This window comes from Pithys albifrons, chromosome Z (genome assembly GCF_047495875.1).
Source record: "Pithys albifrons albifrons isolate INPA30051 chromosome Z, PitAlb_v1, whole genome shotgun sequence".
In the NCBI taxonomy this organism is placed as follows: domain Eukaryota; kingdom Metazoa; phylum Chordata; class Aves; order Passeriformes; family Thamnophilidae; genus Pithys; species Pithys albifrons.
Window position 1 is genome coordinate 80366825 of NC_092497.1, and position 18147 is coordinate 80384971.

The window sequence follows — 18147 nt, forward strand, 5'->3', positions numbered from 1 at the left end:
AGAAAAAAAAGAAAACCATTTTTAAGTTAGATGTAGGAAAAGACAATGTCTTTCAGTTTGTATGTAATATGTATAGCATTCCCTTCAAGATGATTAAACAGTCCATAGAGTGGGAATTTCAAAGGCTATTTCCAAAGGAAGGAGACACTTGCCAGTAAGACTAGAATTATGAAAATATGCCTGACTGCTCTAGATATACTGAAAGACTACGATAAAGGAAGGTGAAGTAATGCTGTACAAGGGGTATCTCATGCTTGTGTGTGATGGCTGAATATTTTAAGGAAGGATTTTATTTTAAAAGTTTCAGAAATTAAATGTTGCATGGAACTTGTTTTTTTTGGTAGATGAGTTCCCTGACATAAGGTAGTTGAAAGAAAAACCTCCAAACACCTACGTGGATAAAGTTGTTGATATGTCCCTCTGCTTTGCATTCAACCTTGCCACTGCAATAATTAACTAACTGCCCACATATTTCTGCATGTCAATCACGACCTTGAATAGAAGCATAGAATGGTTTGGGTTGTAAGGCACCTTAAAGATATGTCGTTCCAACCCCCCTGCCATAGGCAGGGACACCTTCCACTAGATCAGGTTGCTCAAAGCCCCACCCAACCTGGCCTCAAATAATTCCAGGGATGGGGCATCCACAGCTTCTCTGAGCAACCTGTTCCAGTGCCTCACCACCCCACAGTAAAGAATTTCTTCCTATTATCCAATTTGAATCTACCCATTTTCACTTTGAAGCCATTCCCCCTTGTCCAGTCAGTTACTCACCTCTGGGAAAGAGCTGATTAATAAGACAGAAAATTGTTTAGAAGGCTGTGTATAATCTCACAGTGATTTTGAGAACTACAAAACTTTGACACAATCCAAGATACAAAGGGATTGTTAACCTCATAATTTCCTCTTCGACCGTCTAAATAAATAAATGCATTGCCTTTATAATATCCAAAAGAACATTTCTTCAACTTAAAAGACTCACAAAGGAGTTTGAAATGTGGAAAAAAAATCTCCAACTGAAATGACATAGGGGTTGTTAATTAGACAAAACAACTAGCTAAAATGCAACGTAAATAGTTTGCTGAACTTCACGCCATTCAGCTTACGAAATACTAACAGATTGTCAGAAGAAATATCTTCTTCTATTCAAAGCACAGTAGTGGCTGCACACTGACACACACAGCAACCTTGCTGCCAATAAAGCTTCTATTCCATGTACAAAGTGGGGAGGTGGAACAATCCCGTTCCTCACACCACTATCCATGATCACCAAGTCTTCCTCACAGCTTTCAAGTACAGGCACTGGCCTGATTTCATCTGGACAATTACAGAGCAAAAAGTGCTGCAGAACACTGAGGTCATAGAGCCAAAGAATGGGAGATTTAGTATCAAGTGAGGGGAGAAGGAAGCATCACACTTATTTTGCTGTGGATGCATGACACATTTAAAAGAGTTCTGAAGAAATACAAAAAGTAGTCAGACTGTGATGCCAAAGGAGTTTTTGTTCTGATTTTCACATTTTGTAGATTTTAGGAACACAGTAGTTGTAGATTTTTAGAGGGTTAATATTCCTAACAGTTTAAGTTTAATGCCTTTCTATCACTACCCCTGTCCCAGAACTGGTAGCTCAAATTCCTTTAGTTAATTAATCTTGTTTAGACTCCTTTCCAAGGTAGAGCTGAAGGATATCAGAAGGCCCACAGAACGAACCATAAATATAAGGTCAGAGTGACCCAAAAGCCAAAACTGGATGAACTCCAAGAGACCTTTGTGTGCCTGAGGAAGAGGAGCTGATGAAGACAGAGGGTCTTGACGACCCCAGACCCAATTCCAGGGGTTGGTCCAGGGGTGGGACTGGGGCTGGACTGAGAAATGTGTAAAGCAATGATTGGAGGGATCTTATTATAAAAGCCATGGAAATAAGAACTGAGACACATGGATGTCATCCTGTATTCCTGTGGGCTGTAGGCCCTGTGTTATTAAAGGACCTTTACTTTTTATCTTACCCTCCACTAACGTGGCTCAGAGTCCTGCACTGGGGGAGGGTCACCCACGGCATCAACTGTCAGGAACTTCTACTTTAAACAGGATGATAATTTAGCTTTAAAAAACCAAACTTGTTAAAATTACTCAAATTTGGCAAACTCATGCAAGTGTGTACTTCTGGAACTAAAAAAACCAAGACAAACTACAAGTATTATAAGAAACCATCACATGCTGAGCTAGAATTGTAAAAATACATTTACATAAAAATAACAAAGCAGTACATGCATGTATATACCATACAAAGGTGAATCTCCCTGTTTTCTTCTTTCTGCAAATGTACATGTTACTGCAAGCATACAACAGTGAAGGATCTTTATAAGGTAAGTGGAAACATCACTTAACAAAACTAATAAATAGGAAAACATAACCTACATAAGAAAATAACATGAACAGCCAAGGAAAGGACAAAAGTGTTGCCCAAGACTTTGGTACTAAATCTTTTGCTTACGAAAAATACTCTAAAGCATATTTAGCTGATACAGAGCAAGTATGGCAGTAATACAGTGTTAGGCATGCAATCTGTGTAAAGACATGCACATGCCACCAGCATGCACTCACAGACTCTTAACAGGTGAATAATGCTTGGGCCTACACTTGCAGTCTTTGAGGAACTGGAAGCTAGACTTGAAAAATTGCAGAAGTCCCTGCTGACATATTTATCTCAACCTATTAGCCCTGACATTAAATGAAAAATTGGGAAATAAGACAATAAGAAACAATGTGAAAGTCCAATCCACATGTCAAGAAGCCAGAACTGGGAAAATTCTGTTCTGTTTTATGTGGGTTAAAAAAGGAGAAAAAGCATTCACTGAGGTCACTTTACACCAACATGAAACACAGTCAAATTTGCTAAGCCAACCTCCACTTAGAATCTTTACTTTCCTCTTGCTCTTATCTTCAAATCAGTTTATTTACTTCCAGCGTATTCTTCTGGATCCGTAACATCAACAGTGATTAAAGTAACAAGCAGAAAAATTCCCTAAATATAGAGATTTTTTTTTAACCTTTGCAGTGCATTTAGAGTGAAAGATACATGTAGAAATCAGAAAGCTACACCACTGACTTAGAAATAAAGAATTACAAGGCTACTGCCTATCTTCTTTTGACGTGATAAGGAACTCCGATTAAATCACTGCAATTCTGAGTGTCTGTTAAAAAACAAATAAAGAAATACTGTGCTACTTCTTCAGAGGTCTCTAGAGCTACTTACAGTTCCAGAATAAGAATGACATCTGTTTTGTTTTCATAAACATCATGAAGCATAATCACATTGGGATGTCGAATCTCTTTTAGGATGCCAACTTCTCGCTCAATATCTTCCCGGCTTACTCCACGCCGGCTGGATTTTGTTCTCCTTTTCTTGATGAATTTTGCTGCAAACTGCTGACCAGTACTTTTCTCGCGGCATTTTTTCACCACAGCAAACTGCCCACTAAAATAATAAAAAAGAAAAAGATTAATGTTTCGTTAAAGAAAATTTAGAGTTAAGAACAGCCTCTATTTACTGTAGTTGGGGAAAACAGCTGTTAGCACTGCTTGACTAAATTATATTACTGCTTTTTATGCAATCTAGAGTAATACATGAATAAACCCTAGAAGAGGCAGAAAAGCTAAGATATGGCTTTCGTATCCCACAAATGTACATATTTCAGCATGTCTGTAAGTAAAAGATAACACCTGTGAGGATTACTGCATTTTTGAGAAATGTTTGCACTGGGAATTACTGGGCAAAACTGTAGTTTCTGGATTTCTCCTTCCATTTGCATGCGAGGTGCTTTTGGTGTGTGTCTGTTCTGCAAGTGAAACAGTTCTTAGTTTCTTATAATTTTACTTTCTTACAGTATCTGTCAATATTCACTTTACTTGCAGTTATTATTATCACTTTATTATCCTCAACCTTGCTTTTCAAAAAGTTTTTACAACACTGGGTTTCATGACACTTCCTTTCATTTTTAGTTTCAAAAGCACTGACTAAACACAGTAATATCAAGAATTACAGTTATTGTATCATGTTGTTAAGTACAACAAGTTTGAAGATGAGGAAAGTACCAAGACACTGAGAAACAAAAACCTGTGTTTCTTGTACAAACCAGAAGAAACTCAAGAAAGCTGCTAACTGCAGCCTGTTACCACTGAGGTGCAAGCCTGCTGTTGCTACATGCACACACTCATTTATATCAGAAATCTCCAGTAATCTAATGTTGAGTTAAAGTCAGAACAGGACTTCTGATACTGCTGAGTTTTATTTTTATATTTCCCTACTCTCTTGCTGAGAATTCTCTAGAAATTCTGCTCTTGGGTTTTTTTTTCACCATATGAAAAAATGGTAGAATTACCAAATAATACTAATGAGAAAATTTTCTGAAGTTAGCCTACACTGTTAATTGAGGAAGTGCTGCTCTCTAAAGCAGACTTAGCACAGCAATTAAGTCAAAGCTGACCCTGGTAGGCTTGACTACCTGAACAGCCATGTAGCATTAGGCATGTGTAACCACAACCAGTACCTGAAACAAAAGTTAACTTGTGTTAGTGGTTAACTGATTACTGCTGGTAGAGAGATCTCTAAGAAGATGCATCACCTGCAAAAAGGGCATCACATAACGACAAAGTGCCAATTGGGAATCACCCAAAGCTACACATTTCATGCAACCATTACTATGCTGAACCCAGACTGAACCCTGAGTGACAAATTTTCTTGAACTGGACATGCAGCTGGGCTAGGCTAAATGACTGTCACTTGCAGAAAGCGGGACAGAGATGTGTCCTCTCCTACAAACTCCTAGAAAGGGACTCCAGAGTAGCCACTACCATTTGGGAAATCTGTGAATGCAGCCAAGGGTAGTGAAAAAAGTAAATTCAAAGAGAAGCAGTCAACAGTCTTAAGCTGAGGTGTGGTTTTATTTCAGTGCTATAATCACCATTTGAGTTTCATTATTCATTATTTAATGAAATCAGTTCATGAACTTGAGATGATGCTATGTTGCATGACAAAAATCTTTACCTTAAATTTCACTCCTCAGCAATTCTGCACAAAGTTGTCAAGGGTCAGACTTATCACATGGGGGCCCACATGTTGTTATTACAAACTGCAGTGGACAGGGCAGTGCTTTAGAGTGATGTAGCATATAGATTTTTAATATAGCTGTATAATTTCTAACACTAAAATAGCAATTAACAGTTACTAAACACCCTTTCTCATGGTTTGGGTAAAATTCTAAAAATTCTTGAAATTTTGTTTAATGTTCTTTCCAAGAAAAAAATAGTTTAGTAAGGACATCTTGGTTGGGACATGTACCTAGAAGGACATAGTAAGATATCATTGTAGTAATGCAATAGAAGGCGCAGAAACCTTGAAGAAGCACCAAAGAAGGCACGTGATGCTGAAGATGATGATGGTGAAGAAGGAAGGGCTCTGGAGACTTTCGAATCAATTCCAGGGAGGTGTGCCAAGGGGCAGACCTGAGGGAAGTTCTGGGGGCAGATGATTCTCAAATTGGGTGTATCCATTATATATGAGAATTAATTAGTACTATAAATTTGTAGGAGCCTTACGCTGTATCATGCATTTAAATATTTAATGTATCTTAAAGTGCTTTAATTAAAGACCAGTTCTCTATTTTATTTATGCTAATTTTGTCTTGAAAGTCTTTTTTTCTATTTTAGACATCAAGACCACACCATATCCTCTTCTCTATGACATGTAGGCTGGAAGATCAGTTTCACTCGCTCAGACTTGGTCTGCTAGTGTTATTAGAGAAGCTCACAGAGAGCTCAGACACTCCTGTGTAAGTGGCAGAGAAGGCACAGATCTCTGGAATATCTGTGTCACCCTAAACTGGCAGCAGAGAGCTAGACAAGGTAACCTAAGGTACTTCAGCCTTCTCCGCTTGGTTCAATTCAACTTCACAAAAACTCTTCCTGCAAAAGTCGCTCTGGGTTGGATCGCCCAGGTCTAAGCAACTTTGCACTGTGGGACAGCCAGCCAGAGTAGAAGTATTTGCACTGCTGCTCAGAAGTGAAAACAGCATTTCTGGCCCCTGCTTACAGGGAGAAAAGCAGTGATTCTCTCACAGTCTCTCCCACAGCACGCACAACTCCAGAGAGATACAAAGCTTTATTTAAAGAGCAGTCAGCTCTGCAGAAAGTTCACAGTTTAGAGAAACAACAAAATTGGGGAAGGGCAGTGGACAGATGTTGGCATAATTACAACTCCAAACAGCTAGTCAAGCTTGTGGGCCACAAGGAAGTAAAAAGTTGCTGTTTGTCTTTTGACCACACAACTGGCTTTCAACCTAGAAGTCTAAATGGCCTGATAGAGGAAGAAAAATGTTTCTGCTCATCTCAATGCTTGAATGCTAGTGGCTAATCACCTTCTTATCAATGCCCACCCTGTAAGTTTTAAAAAAAGCTTATTTTCATTATGAAAAACCCCCATGAAAACACCCCAAACCAACATACCCCCCCTCCCACCCCGCCCCGCAACCCCCAAAATGTCCTGCCTCCTAAAAACCAAAAATCCCCACAATGTAAATTAAACAAATCCAACACCCAGAAACATCAAAATATTAAATGCAAAATTACTTCTAACAACAGCTTTGGAGTAGAAAAATAAAACCAGAACTACACAGACATACAAAGTATTTTGATATCCAGGAAGATTTAATTACAAAAGTTGGTGGTGATTGAGAGTTGTCCATGTTTCACTGATATGATGATAGTACTATTCATATTTGAATTACATCATTCCCCAAAGCCACTTCACGCTTCCAATGCTTTTAAGGCTAAGGCTGTTTAATCTTATTTTGGCAATGGGTCAACTATGATGTTACTATGATGTTTCAACATGAGATTGACCTACTGAAACAAAAGGGGCCACGTAAGAAAGTAGATCTCTTTCCCCTTCTGAGCTATGTATTTTATTTTTTTAGCCTTTAACTTTCTCTGTCCACAACTTCTTTGAAGGATGTCCTAATCTATCACAATTCAATACAGAAGTCTTATGAGAAGACCAATACATTGTTTGAAATCACATGACTTTATAGACTGGTCTCATTCATGTTTTATAGGATGTAAGGCTCCAAAAGTCTTTGACATTGCTCAAGACTGTAATAAAGTTATGAACTAACAAGTATCCAGTATAAGTGCCAGTTACACACCAAATAACCTTGTTATTGTTGTTGTTGGGGTATTCAGCACAAAACTGCACAATTAGTTGTTTGTTATTAAATGCTGTACATGCAGATCACATTAAGCTGCAAAGGGGCTATTTCATGCCCAGGTTCCCTAAGCCACACCATTTTACAACTCTCTCTAAACTCCTGTTTTAAAAGCAGAAGAGATGTGTAAATCAATGGCATTTACTGGGCTTTTCCCTGTATAACTGCAGCAACAAGCTGTTTTAAGTCAGAACACTCACAGAATATCCAGTAATATCCTCCCACAGATCCTACACTTTCAGATTCAGCATTCATTCATACAGCGTCTTCAAAGCCAGAAAAGGCGTTTAGTTTTTTAAGTTCCTTTGCTCTTGTAGGTTTGATTTAAAGTGCACACAGTCAAAAAATACAGCCATTTTAGAAGACAATTACATCAACCCATCCACACCCTCCGCCCTGCCTTTCTCCACACCAGCCAAAGTAAATAACAAACTCACGGTTTAAGTATCTGACATAATTTTTTTCTCACGTGGATGAATCGGGTTAAACAGGAAAGGAGGACGACAGTTTGATGTGAGAACAAATATTTCTGCTAATAATAGTAATTTGTTTTGTGATGTTGTAATTCTTACTCAACTAGCATTTAATTACTATTCTAAACCCACTCCTTTTAGGACACTTGGCATAAATACACATCCACATTCAGGCTCACTTCTGAACAAGTACTAACCCATTACCTAATCATGACATTTCTGCATCCTTTTTACATCATTAGATGACACACACTGCCCTTTACAATGCATGTATGTATATGCAAAAGTTATGCAGTTTGGGGATGGAAGCAGCAATAAAACACCTATATGTAAACCTTTATTGGTCCTGACTTGGTAGGATCATAAAACAACTATTCAGGAGCATGAATTAAGGAAAGTTTTAAATACAGGGACAGTTGTTTTGAATCAAATGGAAAACACATAAAAAGTCCTTTCATTTTTTCTACAAGGATGGTCACAGTGATTAGGGGTGACAGACACCCAGTCCCAGCCATCTGCACACCAGCTCTTCCCAGCTACTTCCTTCTGTGAGGAAGAAAACTCTTGCCCAACTCTTGTCCAAAGAACTGTTTGAAAGAGGTCCAAGTTGGACATAGAGGTGCTCAAGTAACGCCCAGGAACAAATTTTCTAGTATTTATTGCCACAATAAGTCAAGCATGGGACAATTTTCCATGCCATCTTCTAAGAACTGTTTTCCAAAGACAAAGTTTAATGGGAGTACGAAATAGGAATAAGGAAGAGGCATTATGTTGCCATCAGAGGTGTAAAAGGTCTTGGTATGTGTCTGACACTATTTTAATAATTTAGTATTCAATACACAACTCTGAAAACACACTATATTAAGACCCAACTGCTTTTACTCTTTGCTTGACTCCTTTTTTAAAATTACACTAATTTAACAGAAAGAGATTTACACAATACTATAAGATGAGCCTATGAAAGAAACTGCAACTGAACCATAGAGTGATTTGTTTTCTCCAATAGAACATTTATTGGCATAATGCAGACAGTTCTGTCTTTCCTCAGAGATCTGCCACAGGGAAAGACAAGCAAATAAGGGATTTCCATCCCTAGCACCATCCCAGAATCAGTCAGCTCTACAGTCTGCACTGCTGCTCATGTACCACTGTCTGTCACCAAGGGCATCTGAGCCGCTTCTGCTCATAAGGTTAACTCTCACAAAACTCACTGGTGAGGCAGCAGTATCCAAGTCTTTTTCAAAGAAAAGGAAGGTTTCTCCACAAACCATGAGGGGTTATAGCTACATTAAGTCCCTCTCTACCTTCTAAACCAAGCAAAATTACATTTTCAGTTCAGCTGCAAGGCCGAACTGGAGACAAATTTTTTCCTCTCCTCCCTCTATCTCCATTATGGTCCTGTAAAAGTGGGTAAGTCTTGGTTAACAGGCTAATAGAGCACTCCATGCAGATGCAGCTGGGAAGCAGTTGTGCTTCATGCGTAACACATTCAAGAGACAATCTATTTCACAGAACAGCAGCTTTAGCAATAGCTACTACCATTATGCCTGCAAGAAGAAACCTTCCCTTATCCTGACAGACAAAGAAACTGGGGTTCTCCAACACAAGATATCTTGTCAGGCAGTTTCTCTTAGTGTGTATGCACATCTTTTCTTTCCCCCAGAGAGGGCATGTTAGGGGAATGTAATGGTCCTTTTACCAAATCACATTTTTAATTTTGCAGCCATCTAAACAGTACAGGCAGACAGGGAAAGAATGCAGGACTGACTGATAAGGTCCTCCCATATTTGTTTTGGCTCTCAAAGTTGGAAAGTCAGAGTACAGTGCTCACCATTTTTGTGCTCCTCCCCTTGCCCTGCCATGTTTAATTCTCCAGCACACAAGCTGACAGAATGCCGGAAGAATTTTTAGCTGCCAGCCCTCCAAGTACTGAAAAGCTTTGAAAAGAAATGGCAAAGAACATCACAGGACAGCTGTATCTGAAAGATGTGTGGATGCTGAATAGATGATTAGCCTATTTATATACAAATGTTTCTTTTTTAACAGCTCTAAAAAACCAGTTTTCAATGTAAGTAAAAAGTTTACACTTTCAGTGCTGACGCAGACACACACCTCTCAACTGACAGTGGAACTGTCTGCCTTGTTTTCATGGTGGAGAAATGCTTTTCCACAGTCCACAGTGAGTCCAAGTGGCAGCACGCAAAGTACTTAATCACGTGGTAAAATGAAGGAACAGCACCTGTATTCTTGGTAGAAGAAAGAGCTGCAAGGACCTGAAGACTGTCAATCACCATAAAGTTGTTTCAACTGCTCGTAAAATCTTGTTATTGGAAAGGGCAGGGTGGCCATAGCACAACAGAAGTAGGAACTTTGGGAGACACATGAAAAATGCAGTACAATGAGGCAAAAAAAGGAGTTACACATGATACAGCAATTAGGCAAAACAGGGAAATAATCCTCAATGATGTTATGAGTAATTAAGCAGGAGAATAAGGCAGCTGAAATCTGACTGTGTACCACAGAGATCACTGTTAGGAATTGTCTTTTTCAAGTACTACTAGTACAGAAAAGCAAATATAAGGGCTTAACTAAATTTGACTAAGAAACTATAAAAAGGAGAGTGTTGCACGTGATGCCTTAAGATTTCTAGTACAGTTGTACATTTTAATATAGCTGTATAATTTCTCACACTCGAAGGAGCTGCTGACAGTTTCTAAGCCTCTTTCTCACGGTTTGTGCCACATTTTTGAAATTCTGTGTAAGTCTTTTCAAGGAAAAAGATTTCACCAAGGACATCATGTTTGGGACACATGCACCTGAACCAGAATAATAAGACATATTGTAGTCCAACGGGGCTCCAACGGGGCAGTTCTGAGGGTGGTATCAGGGGCAAAATGGTTTTCGGGTTGGATGTACCCATTAGATATGATAGTTGAGTAGTGTTATAAATTTGTAAGAACCCTCTACTGGGTGTGCACCTGAAAGGTTTCATTAAGGAACTGCTCTCTACTTTATCTATACTAATATTGTTTGAAAGGGTTTTTTTCCACTCAGTTTTAGGCAACACCAGCACAAAGGCAGAAGAGTGTTAGCCAATTGTGCAATATCTTTCCAATCAGAAACTCTTTCAGAGTTAAAATGAAGTTGCAATTCACACCTATCAGTAAAATGCATGTTGATACACTTTCCTGAGAAATATTTTGGAAAAGCAGCAAAGACAAAAAGAACAAGGACAGCAAGGAAGGGGAAGCAAAGGGGGAAATAAGAAATTTATAAGGCAAAAAAGTCTACTGACAACTGGCATTTCCCAGTTTCTGAGTTCCTCGTTATGCACAGATATGTTTAGACACTTACAGACTCCACGTCTTTTAAATTCTCTTTCCTCATTTCTGACTTAGAGTATTCTCTGGTGTCTACTTACCAAGTTCCCAAAGTACCCTGATCCCACTACAGTGACTCAACGTGTGTGATGATTAATTATCCTTCAGTACAAATACATCAAATTTTTAATTTAAAGTTATTTTACCAAAATATCCAAAGCACAAAAAGGACCTCCTCCTTTATGTAATATTTTAAGCAAAAGAACCCCCAACTTTCAAAATAAACTCTATACTGTATAAAATATTTCCAATTAGAAAAAACGTTGCGTTATCAGATACCCTTTTTATCTCCACAGATCAACTGAAACGTCTGTTATACTACCTACACAAACACAGTTTGAACAGTGCAACTGTAAACTTATTAATTAAATTAACAGAAACATTCTGAGAGTATCTGTAACAAATGACAATAAGAAGCAGCCAGAATTTGAGGTTTCAGTGTAAGAAGCAGGTGGGCCAGGTTAACTTTTTATGCATATTTACAGACTAAACCACCTCCCATAACTGTGTATAACTGAAGTCAGGTTGCAGGATAGACCAGAAAGCACAGAATTACACTGTTGTGGTTTAACCCCAGATGGCAATCAAGTAGCATGTGGCCCTTTGCTCACTTCTCCATGTTGAGATAGGGAAGAGAATCAGAAAAAAAAAAGTAAAACCTCGTGGTCTGAGATAAGAACATTTTAATAGCTGTAATGAAGTAAAATAAAATACTAATGACAGTTAAAACAGCAATCAAAACAAGAGGGAGAGAGAGAAGAAAAAAAACTAAAGAGAAACAGGAGATGCCCAGCACACAATTAATTGCTCAGCACACTCTGACTGATGCCCAACCCCACCCCAGCAGTGATTGGCTTCCCCTTATGGCCAACTCCCCCCATTTTATATATTGGGCACAAAGTTCCATGGTATGGAACCTCCCTTTGGCCAGTTCAGGTCAGCTGTCCTGGCTGTGCTCCCTCAAGGCTTCTTGTGCACCTGCTCATTGGCAGAGCATGGGAAACTGGAAACTCACTGACTTAGGGTAAGCACTACTTAACAGCAACTAGAACACATGGTGTGTTATCAACCTTATTCTCCTACTAAATCCAAACCACAGCACTGTGCAAGCTACTTAAGAAGAAAACTATAACAGCTAAAACCAGACACATGGAAGTAAGGAATGTGTCCATTCTACTATTTTCTCCAGCATTTTATAAGCTCATGCCTCATATTTTTGTGGTTTGGTTATTTTAAAAGCAACTCATGCAGAAATCCTCTTTGTGCTGTCAACCTCTGCATGTAACGCTGATGGAATTGGAGGTCTCTGTTGCTCTGCTGATTTCTGAAATTTCATTAGGCTGCTAACAGACCTCTCTAGATGTTTGCTAAGCTTGTAGAAAAGTCATTTTCTTCACTGTTTTCCCAGAAACCCAGAGGAGCCACTAGCCCCAAGGAAGGACATAACAGTATGATAAGAATTTTATGACAGATCTAAGTAAGGTATCTCAGAAAGATACACACTGTTTATTCTTATTGTTTCTTAAGTGCTTCATATTTCTTCAAGTAGTGTATGAAAATTTCAGGGGAATAATTACAGTGCGAGCAGGGGGGAGGGAAAGAGAGAGAGATGAAAAGACAGAACACTACTGTTTCTTCTGTGCACAGGTAAGCAAATGCATCCAATACTGAGTGGAAGACTATGCTCCAAAGTGGTTGAATGTTTATCATAGAATTAAGCCACGCATTAAAAAGGCAAGTGACTGCCATTGACAAGGCTCACTGCACCGGTCACTGACCATTTACAGATTGGGTCAAGATCAGATCTCACTGAACACAGCTTCCCAGTATAGGAATTACTGTTAAGCATGAGCAGATTAATCAGATGGCTCTGGCTGGCTCATGGAAAAGGGGATGAAGAAAAACAGCTACTGTATTTTGAAATGTTGAAAGTAACTCCAAGCAAACCTGTACTACTTTCCATGTACCTTCCACAACACCCTCACCTAAAAGGAAGGGGCTGAGTTGCTTGGGATTTTCTTATTCTACTCAGAGAACCACGATAAAATTTTTCCAACATAGTTACTGTCAGACAAGTTAAACTGTTGCAGTGAGAATGCAAGCACACATCTCTGCATACATTTGCTGAGCTGAAAAGCACTTATTAACTAGTACAGTCCATCATGCAGAGATGATGGAAAGTGGATCCTATGTATCAGCAGTTTGGCAGTAAACATCAACAGCAGATGACTGAAGAACTGTTTGCATTTAGGAACAAGAAGCTTAGAAAAAATGTAATCTCACAATGATTAGGCTGAAATTCGTGAAGTGGAACAAGAGACAAATAAATAAATATGCACAGTATCTCTCTGTACATCACTATGAGCATTGTAAAAACAGGATAAAAACACAAAGATAATATTTGGTTTTAATTTTATACACACTATTTGTGAAATGAACAGATATTTGATATATTTTATCATAAGAAGTAAATGAGTTTCTGACCTTGAAAAGGGTTTTAATTAGAAACATAGCACCTTGAAAAAGAAATTAAAAGAATTAAAAAGCCTAAAATATACATATTCTGCAGATGTCCTTTGACTGAAGGCTGATGCTTAGCCCTTGCTAAGTATGGGTGCTATGTAACCAGATGAGAGAGCAGCCCTCTCTTTAATCCAAGAAGAGCGTCTTCACATTTTTTCCCTTTAGGGATGGTTTTGTTTCAATTCAGGGCTCAAAACTGAACAGGATTTCAGTGAAGTGTGTTCAGACTGGGTTACACCTATTCTTCCCATGGAGCTGCAAATAGTTCTGCTTTGTGATTCCCAACACTTGGTGTATGACCTTGGAGAGGGAGGAAGAGTGGAAGGAATTACAAAAAGTAAAATTAGAGATGCTTTAATGTGTGACTCAATGTGAAAAGTTATGAAAACGCTTGAATAGTGGCATAGGTTCTGTTTGAAACAGGCCATTTGCATTTTCCTTAGGTAGTCCACCTCCTCTGTATCTGCTTCATGACTTTAAAGGGATGTATGGTAAGTCATGATGCACCACACATTAACAGAATCATAGAAGGGTTTGTGTTGAAAGGTACCTAAAAGGTCAGGCAGTTCCAATGCCCCTGCCATGGGAGGGACACATTCCACTAGACCAGGTTGCTCAAAGCACCACCCAACCCAGCCTTGAACACTCTCAGCGAGGGGCATCCACAGCTTCTCTGGGCAACCTCCTCCAGGGTCTCACCACCCCACAGTAAAGAATTTCTTCCTACTATCTAATCTAAACCTATCTTCTTTCAGCTTAAAGCCATTCTTCTTGTCCTGTCATTATATGTCACTGTGAAAAGTCCCCCTGCAGCCTTTCTATAGGCCCGCCCTGTCCAGGTATTGAAAGGCTGCTGGGAGGTCACTCCAGGGCCTACTTTTCTCCAGGCTGAACAGCTCCAACTCTCTCAGTCTGTCAGTATACAGTGCAGTATATTTCAGACTGCCACTACAGTATAGGAACAAGTAAATGTTCAAACATAATATGAAAACAATATTAGCCTGTTAGGGCACATCTAAAGAAGGGTCATGAGGATGGGCCATGAGGAAGCCTCAAGAAGAGTGGCTGAGGTCACTTGGTTTGTTCAGCCAGGAGGAGACTGAGGGGAGACCTCACTACAATTTCCAACATCCTTGTGAGGGAAAGTGGACGGGCCGGAACTGATCTCTTAACTCTTGTGACCAGTGATAGGACTTGAGGAAACAGCGTGAAGCTGAGTTGGAGGAGAGTTAGTTTGCATATTAGGCAAAAAGCTTTTCTCCCAGAGGGTGGTTGGGCACTGGAACAGGGTCCCCAGGGAAGTGGTCACAGCACTAAGCCTGATGGAGTTCAAGAAGCATTTGGACAATGCTCTCAGACACATGGTGTGACCCTTGGGGCTCTCCTGTGCAGGGCCAGGAGTTGGACTTGGTGATCCTGATGAGTTCCTTCAAACTCAGCATATTCTGTGATTCTAGGAATATTATTAATGTTCAAGACCATTTTAATTGCCAAAATAAAGGTAAAGATATTAAATTACAGCCAAGCATTAAACCAGAAACATGTATTGCAAATGTAATACAAACAATTCACATGAAGAACATAATCTCTGAAGATTTAATCCACATTGAACTCAAATTTATTTCTACCTAGAGATACCATTGTTCAAAATGATGAGGAAGAATATGGGAGAATGGAAAGCTTTGTATAAACCAAATAATAATTTTTGTATATACTTCAACAAATATATATTATCTAAACTGCACTGTCACACAAAGCATGCCATTGTGAGACAGTTAAGGCTTATAAAGGCATTTCATAATTGTTTAAAAATATTAAACAATTAAGTTTACCGAGGACTTCAAATAAGAGTTAACATCTGTAAACTTTAATTGGCAGACGACAACTCAATAATGTTATAGAAATTTCACTAAGTCCGTAGGAAGCCACCTGCTCAGAAGAAAATACTTTGCAAGAAATATATATCATAAAGGCCCTGCACAACCTTGAATGCTGCCTAAATTGTGTGTTTATATATACTACATTACTTAATCTTAAATTCATCTTAACTTTTTATTGACTTTTCTAAGGGAAATAAAAACTTCCAGTGACTCAACTTCCCTCAGTTTAGATACTTGTAAAGTGAACTTAAGTTCTGTTCTGCCAAGTTGTCTTCAAATTTCTTATGGCATTGAAATTAACCCCTACATTTTTCATTTCATATCGAATAAAAGAGGGATCTATACAACTTACGTGCAAAGTAAATGAAAAAATACACACATGAAATCATTACTTTGTGATCAAGACATGACACAACCTCATAGAAAATGTTATCTAAATGCCTAAGATTTAGTGCCAATGGATATGTTAGAAGATTTAAGCAATCACACACAGGTCTTCAAACTATTTCTCCGGGTAGATTTCTCTTTCCAACAAAATGGAATTTGTTTGGAAAGTACTTGAAGATTCATGGAAATTGCTCCCATCTGTTAAATGTAATACTGCATCTGCTTTCCCATGAAGACCTTTGAATAAAGTGTTTCATCTCTTTTAACATACAGCTGCAGCCATCTCATGAGTTTACTGAACCACTTGATTAGAAATAATGGCAGGGGCAACAAACTTTACAAGTCCAAGATTTCAAAGAGTTTGGAGCATGGCACCTGCTACTACTCACTCTGCTTTTCTTTCTTCCACTCCAGTGGTGACCAGTTTTCCTGCTTATAATACATTGCATAGACTACCCTTATTCTCTCTCACCAAGTGGTTTACTGTGCCAAAATTATGAGACACAGTGCAATGTGCACCAGTTTTATTTTTTTGCTCTATGCATAGTCTCTCTTGGTCAAAGTTCTGCAATACAAATAAACCACCACTCACTTCCCTTTCACTTTTTTAAAGCAATAACTTTTGAAAATAAGCTGCATGGTTTCACAGGCTGTTTATCTCTGGTGTTTATCACCTTCAGCCTTCTTCATCCCTTTCACTGTGCTCTTTTGATACAACTGAAAGGTTTTCTTCTCATGATTTTCACCACTGTTGATCCACTGTGTTTATTTTCCTCACTCAGCCCTCTTAATTTCGGACTTGTATGATCTCCACCTTCACCTCCAGCCTCAGCACTTTCAAGTCCACCTTCTCTTGTACCTAAATCGAGGCATTTAAGCCATTGTGTCCAAAACTTTATAAAATTACAAATTCCTCCTCACTACTTCCACCTCTGCTCTCTTCTTTACTGCTCTTCCCTGTGCTTACATGTCCATCAGACTCCAGTGGGATGGCCGGGTACTCAAGTCTCTTCCTCAGGCTCAACTGAAGAAAGGAATCAATACTCTTCATAAAGTCTCTGCTAGAAGTGATGTCCTTCTCCAAATCACCCTCTTGTTGTCTGAGCATGACACTTGGTTTCCTTCCAACTTACCTAGCTTACTTTCACGATAAAATGGCAAAGCTCACCAGAAACATAACTGAAAAAACCTGCCAAACCACCCTGACAATTACGCTTCTGTTCTGGATTAAACAGACTGCTGCATCTCAAACATGACATTCACACCTGCCCAGCACTTTTAATGCTCAGTAGAGCTATTTACCACGTAGACAGAAACAATTCTTCAAAACCTATTAGGTTCTCAACTATGGATGTATGAAATGGATGGACTCATAGCATGTCCAATTTAATACAGTTAGTCTTAAACAAATTCTTTACTATAATCTAAGAAAAAAGAAATAAACAGTAAACTAACTTAATAATCTGAAGCTTCTACACACCTCATTAAAAATACAAATATACTACTTTCAAAATTATTATTCTTTTTTATTTAGATAGCTGGATGATACTTGTAGAAAGTCTTTTAAGAAAGAAATAAAAAGTAAAAACATATATGCACAAAGACTAAGTATAACTTATCAGTTAAGCAGCAGATGGCACAACATGCAGTTACCCATCAATCTGGAACACTGACAAAAGGATTAATCTACAAATCTTGCTGTAAAACCAGCATCAATATAGAAACTATCTGCCTTCCCCTCTCCCATGTCCTGCCCATCTCACATGTATATTAAAAAAATCTGTTCCTTAGGCAATAGTATTTCAGTAGGAAATTCTTGGATATTTACCTACCCATGTGCTTTTGGGTCCAGGCCAGTTCATTTTAAGTACTGCCCCATTTAAAGTACAATCTGAAGTTCCTGTATTTGCCAAGATATTTCACTTACTGAAATTCTGCTATGTATGAAATTTCACACCTCTTTTCTAATAATAATAATCCACTACTCTTCCCAAGATGTAAATATGATTTTTTTTTAGGTTTGCTTTAGGTTTTTTATCTTCTCACTCTCTCTCCTGCACCAAATTATTTCAATTATTGATGTCAACAGTCTCACCATAAATGAGCTAAATGGAAAAAATTATTCAAAACCACAGTCCAATAATTTTTCGTTGGCTTACTGCATTCATGTAGCTCTTACTTGGATCATCCAATTTTTTTTTTAAATCACTTCAAAGATAGCGAGGGCTGAAGCATTTGTATG

General features: G+C 38.6%; 1 protein-coding gene across 1 annotated transcript in view; it reads right to left on the reverse strand.

Annotated features, from left to right (window-relative positions):
• Positions 1 to 18147, reverse strand: part of DAPK1 (death associated protein kinase 1) — an 86251-nt gene that overhangs the window by 40889 nt on the left and 27215 nt on the right. Inside the window, exon 3 of the mRNA XM_071580178.1 lies at positions 3257 to 3478. Coding sequence (XP_071436279.1) covers positions 3257 to 3478 — 222 coding nt within the window. The remainder of the gene's footprint in view (positions 1 to 3256; positions 3479 to 18147) is intronic.